This window comes from Miscanthus floridulus, chromosome 8 (assembly GCF_019320115.1).
Source record: "Miscanthus floridulus cultivar M001 chromosome 8, ASM1932011v1, whole genome shotgun sequence".
Taxonomy (NCBI): Eukaryota; Viridiplantae; Streptophyta; class Magnoliopsida; order Poales; family Poaceae; genus Miscanthus; species Miscanthus floridulus.
Genome location: NC_089587.1, coordinates 81,132,228 through 81,138,229, shown reverse-complemented (window position 1 = coordinate 81,138,229; position 6,002 = coordinate 81,132,228). Strand labels below are relative to the sequence as shown.

Sequence of the window (6,002 nt, the reverse complement as noted above, 5' to 3'; positions counted from 1 at the left end):
ACCACCTCGGCTGCACAACGACGCCTTAGTTAAATAACTCCATCTCAACTAAAAAACACACGCACACGCCCGCTAACAAACACCCCCAGACGATTCTGCCTGAACCGCCCGAGGCCTCGGGGGCTACACCCGCGGGTGCGCTCGCGTGCACCCACCGACGAAACAAAAACCTCCCCCGCTGACAAACACGGAAAACCCCCAGATGGTTCTGCCCGAACTGCCCCGGAGGCTACACCCGCGAGTGCGCTCGCGCGCACCGGCCATCGAGATAAAAATCCCTCGGACGATTCTACCCGAATCGTCCGGGGGCTCGGGGGCTCCTGTTGGGTTCATAAATCGGGGGTCTCTCGTAGACCAACTTCCCCACAAAGGCTCGGCCCAAGCAGACAACGCGCAACTCATGGACTAGCCCAAGAGTCTAAAACAACAGGCCAGAAGGGTGGTCCAGTCACCGACCAAAAAGTCTGGCCGAGGAGGAACTGCGCCCGCTTGTCGACTCTTGCCCACCTCTCCAGTCGGAGCGCTCACTTCGGTCTCCAGCCATCTTCGGACAGTCTCTCCGACCGGAAGGCCTGACAAAACACTACCTTCGACTCTGACCCCACGTCTTCGACCGGGGTATACAAAGACCTGCTCACTGCTCTTCTTCGACTAGTGCAACAAGAGCCGACTGGGACCAATCGATCTGGGACGCCCGCCCGAAAAGGACTAGGGAACGAACAGAGAAAGCAAGGCAAACGCTCAAGTCAAACCATGATACCAGGGACCGTATCCTGTCACCTGTAGGAATAGTACTCTGCAACCGCCCTAACACAAACAGTATTGTAGCGCCGATATTTTCCTCTACAGTATTGTGGGCGCCGTTAACTTCCATACGGTAAGGCCCACACATGCCTCTAGGCATCGATAGTGTTGTGGACACCGGAATTTACCGTACCGAGTGAACACGGTGAAACTCCTCACATGCCTCTGGGCATCAACAGTATATGCAGGTGCCGATATCTACTATACCCAAAACAAGACAACGTAACCTTCCACATACAACCGGTATCCAACAGTATTGTGGGCGCCTACCATCCTCCTGTACCCGCCGGCGTGGGCAACAAGACTTAGAAGCATACGAACTCTCTCCCTCTCACTTATAAGGCATTTCTCTTCGTCTATAAAAGGGGGTGTGCTCTCTTCCAAAGAAAAAGAAGGTTGATTCAAGTTCTTACAAGTTAATCCAGATCGATCAAGTGCACTAGCTCACAATCACTAAACCGTCAGGTTTGGACCTTAAGCGCACGTTTGAACACTTAGCTCATAGAGAAGCTCATGTCGCTCTCGGCCCATCTTTCTCCTTGTTTGTAACCCCGCTGCAAACTTCGAGTACCTGGACTTAAGAATAAAGTCACCGATCGACTCAAATTGGACGTAATGCACGTTGTCTGAACCAGTACAAACCCTGTGTTATTGAGTGCTAGACCACCTCCAATCACAACATACGATAAAACTACACATATTTACTTGTGAGTCACTTTCTACACCGAGCGTCACCCATGGAAAGACCATCCACCCCCTGAATCATCACATACTACAACCGGCCATGGCGAGAAGGCTTCCCATGCCATCGGCGATGGCGCCCGGTCCCATTCCCGGCTGGAATCACTCGACACGTGTCTGCTCTACAACTCGAACTCGTGTCTACTGCCGCTACGGCAACACACACCACACGCCGCTCACCACGACCACATCACCGGGCTCGCCTGCGCCACCGCCGGCGCCGTCCAGCAGTGCTGCGGCCACGGGTACACCAGCCCCTCGCCAGCGGCGGTGCCGTACGCCTGGGTGGCCTGGCCCTGGCCGGTCCATGTCCAGGAGCGGCCTTCCTGCCCCTCGACATCCATCGCAGCCGCGCCGTCCTCGCCATCCGACGCTTCCTCAGTGGCGACCTCCTCCTCCGGCGTCGGCGCCACCCACGGCACGACGGCCAGGGCGAGGTCGGACTCGGAGCCCCGTTCCAGCGCGGCGCCGGTGAGCAGCTCTCGCACCGTCCTGCTGTCCGCCTCCCGGAGCATGGCGCGGATCCAGTCCGCGCGGAGGCGCGGGGCGTCGATCCGCCTGCTGCTGCCGTCTCCGTCACCGTACACCACCACCGCCCTCTCGTCGTCTTCGCCAAAGGCGCCAGGCGAAGGAGACGGCGCCGCCGCCGCGTCGCCCATCGCAACGTCCTCCTCCCACGCCGTCGTCACGGCGCCGCCCATGTCACCGTCACGAGGGCCGTCGGGACACGCGAGGCGCCGCATCTTGGTGGCGCGGCAGGAGAGCGAGAACACGGATGACCGGTCGCCGGCGTCGTCGAAGAGGTCCGGCTCGAGGGCGCCCTTCCGCTTCAGCGACAAGCCGTGGAACTCCTCCGTGAGCACCACCATCGCCGCCGCCGTCACACTCGCACAGCTGCCTGGGTCTGTCGCCGTTCGCAGCACTCCTCCTCTGCTCTCCGATTGCTTCGCTTCTCGTGGTTTCTGGCGTGCTCCAGATCGCTGTGGTGGGCGTGCAATGGATGGCGGGAGATATATATGAGCTCCGGTGTGGGGGAGCTGAGTGGACAAGTGGGTAGGAGCGCCAAGTGTGGAGAAGCTTCGATTGGAGCTCTGGAAGAGTCTCGAAGCCCAAATTTCCCGGACGTGGACACCGGACAGCGACAGCGTGTCCACTAATCCACTGTCTCCCCTCAAAGTACGTAAGTACCTCTCACGTGGACCACACCATGGCTTTTTTTTTTTAACTTTCCCAGGCCCTGATTGGTTCTAAATAAATCACCTATTTATAAGTTAAAAAGTAAAAAAATGATTTATTTTGTCAAACACCACTAACTTATAAGTCACCCCTGCTTATAAGTTTTAAGTTGGTTCACCCCTGCTTAAAACTTATAAGTCACTCTTTTTCGCATGGGGCCCATACCTTTAATGAGCTTATAAGTCATCTACAACTAAACAGGCATGACTTATAAGTCACTGGTTTTCAATCACCTAACTTAATAAGTCATCTGACTTATGGAAATCAAGCGGCACCTCAGATCTTTTTACTCGTTATTAACACGAGGTTGAGCAGAACCGCGAACCACCAGATCGATTACAGAGGGGATCAAGCCATATATATGGTTGATTCGGGTCCCAACCAAGACTCAGATGAGCTAGTTAATGAGCACAATTATTACATGATCTAGAAACATGAGAAACTTGCACCGAATCAAAAAAAAAAAACAAACGAATTAAATCTCTCGCTTAGGTCGGACATAGGTCCAAATCAGTCGATTGGAGGGCTTTCACCATATTCAGAGAGTCGATCTCCAAGATAATCCTTTTGATGCCTTGGTTCGACGCCGCTTGCAGAGCTGCTACACGTGTTACTGGAATCTACTAGATAACTGGGTTGGAAACAGAATTACATGTTCCGAGTCGTCGGCGATGGCCGCACTCGCCACCGATGCCCTCAGGCTGACAGGCTCGGTTTCAATCTGATTCCAATTCGAGTTCTTCTTCTCTCTCTCGCCGTTACAAAGGAGCCAGCTTAGAAGCTTGGGCCTCCTCAACCCGTTACATGGGCTTATATCCAATCAGGCCCAACTACCTTTGTATTGGCTTTTCTGGCCCGACTTCCCCTCCTTGGGCTTCTTGGCGCTCCTGCCTCTTTTCCAGGTTCAGAGCCCGCCAAGTCTCCTCCAGCTGACTCAGTCGACGCCGGCGCTGCCGCCTCTTTTTTAGGTTCAGAGCCCGCCGGGTCTTCAGTTGGTTCAGCCGACGCTCCTGCCTCTTTTTCAGGTTCAGAGCCCGTTGATTTGTCGCCAGCATCGCCATCTTGTGTGCGTCGGTGACATGCCCCCTCCACGAGACACGGCTTGTCCCCAAGCCGGTGCCCTTGGAAAGTCTTGGCGTAGGGCGTCTTCATCTTCCCAAGTAGCGAGCTCATCCGGTAGATGAGACCACCGAACAAGAACTTGCGGTACAGTCTTGTGATGGTGCTGACAAAACCTGTGATCCAAAATTGCCAGCGGCACCTGAAACGGAATGGAAGGGTCGGGTAATTTGGTGCTTACTAGGTGATCCGTAACCACTGCCTTCTTCAATTGAGAGACGTGGAAAACCAGATCAATACTACAGTCATCTGGGAGTTGAAGTTTGTAAGCTACTTCTCCAATCTTTTCAGTGATGATAAATGGGTTGAAAAACCTGAATGACGGTTTGTTTGAAGATCTGTTAGCCAATGAGGTTTGCACATAAGGTTGGATCTTCACATAAACTGCATCACCAATCTGGAAGCTGCGAAATGAACGCTTTTTGTCAGCTTGTATCTTCATCTTGCGCTGAGCCCTCAAGAGATGTTGATGAATCAATTGCTACATTAAGTCCCTCTCTTGAAGCCATGTATTCAGGTCAGAATGTTGAGCTGAAGTGGGAGCTTCAATTCCTAGGTGCTGGGGTTCATGGCCATAGAGTACAAAGAAAGGAGTGTTACCCAGTGAAGTGTGGTAAGAGGTATTGTACCAATATTCAGCTAGTGACAGCCAAGAGGACCATTTTGTAGGACGGGCATGCACAAAACACCTCAGATAGGTCTCCAAACACTTATTGACCCTTTCGGTCTGGCCATCACTCTGAGGGTGATAGGTGCGTCTCATGTGGAAATTAGTTCCCAGCAACTTGAACAACTCCCTCCAAAGGTGACTAGTGAAAATCTTGTCCCTGTCTGAAACTATAGCTTGTGGAAGGCCATGAAGCTTAAAGATGTTCATAAATAGCACAACAACTTGTAAGGCTGAAAATGGGTGGGAAAGAGGGAGGAAGTGGGCATACTTGGAAAATTTGTCCACCACCACAAGGATACAATTATAGGATTGAGAGCGAGGGAGTCCTTCTATGAAATCCATGGTGATAGTTTTCCAAGAACCTTCTGCAATTGGTAGAGGAGCAAGAAGTCCAGGGTAAGCCACTCTCTCTATTTTGGCTTTTTGGAAGGTGGTACATTGAGCCACATAATCTTTGATAGCTTGTTTCAGTTGTGGCCAAGCAAATAACTTCTTTACTCTGTGATATGTAACCTCATAGCCTAAATGTCCACCGACTGCACTAGCATGGAGAGCAAACAATACTTGTTGCTGAATATCTGTTGCATTTTCCAGCCAAACTTTTGATTTGTAGTATATAATTCCCTAAGACAAAGTATACTGGCCTGAAGTGGGGTTAACTGAGTGCTCTTGCAGGAATTTGGATGAAACAGGATCTGCCAAATATGTTGTTTGCAACTATTGTAACCAGGGAGAAGTAAGGGCTGAAATAGCTTGAAACTCAACAGTGTCAGCATGATTAGTCCTTGAGAGTGCATCAGCAACTCTATTTTCTGCACCTTGTTTATAGACAATTTTGTAATTGAGGCCAAGCAACTTAGTTAGATCCTTGTGCTGAATTGGGGTTGACAGTCTTTGGTCATCAAGATGAACCAAGCTCTTCTGATCTATCCTTATAGTGAATTCTGAGTGCTACAAATAGGATCTCCAATGATCTATTGCCAAGAGTATAGCAAAGCATTCCTTCTCATATGTTGAAAGACCTTGAGCTCTTGGACCTAATGCCCTACTAACAAATGCTATTGGGTGCCCTTCTTGCTATAGAACAGCCCCTATCCCCTTTTCAGATGCATCGGTTTCCAAGGTAAATGGCTTTGAGAAATCTGGTAGAGCCAGCACTGCAGAAGAAATAAGTGCTTGTTTCAATGCTTGGAATGATTCTTCAGTCTCTACTGTCTAGATGAACAATTCCCCCCTTTTCAGCAGGTTTGTTAGAGGCTTACTTATGAGCCCAAAACTCTTGATAAATTTCCTATAATACCCAGCCATCCCCAAAAAACTGTGTAGCTCCTTCACATTTTGAGGTACAATCCAATCTGTTATAATATGTATCTTCTTGGGATCTGTAGAGACACCAGCAGAGCTTATGAGATCGCCCAAATAGCTAAGGTCT

The 6,002-nt window shown here is 50.8% G+C and overlaps 1 protein-coding gene across 1 annotated transcript; it reads right to left on the bottom strand.

Annotated features, from left to right (window-relative positions):
- Nucleotides 1-1,423: 1,423 nt before the first annotated feature.
- Nucleotides 1,424-2,516, bottom strand: LOC136472746 (uncharacterized). Its single transcript, XM_066470460.1, has one exon. The coding sequence runs from the start codon at nt 2,412-2,414 to the stop codon at nt 1,722-1,724; it is 693 nt and encodes a 230-aa protein (XP_066326557.1). The 5' UTR covers nt 2,415-2,516; the 3' UTR covers nt 1,424-1,721.
- Nucleotides 2,517-6,002: the final 3,486 nt, after the last annotated feature.

What these genes read in the sequence shown, in the direction of transcription:
- LOC136472746 (XM_066470460.1), bottom strand. Translation starts at nt 2,414, where the DNA reads ATGGTGGTGCTCACGGAGGAGTTCCACGGCTTGTCGCTGAAGCGGAAG.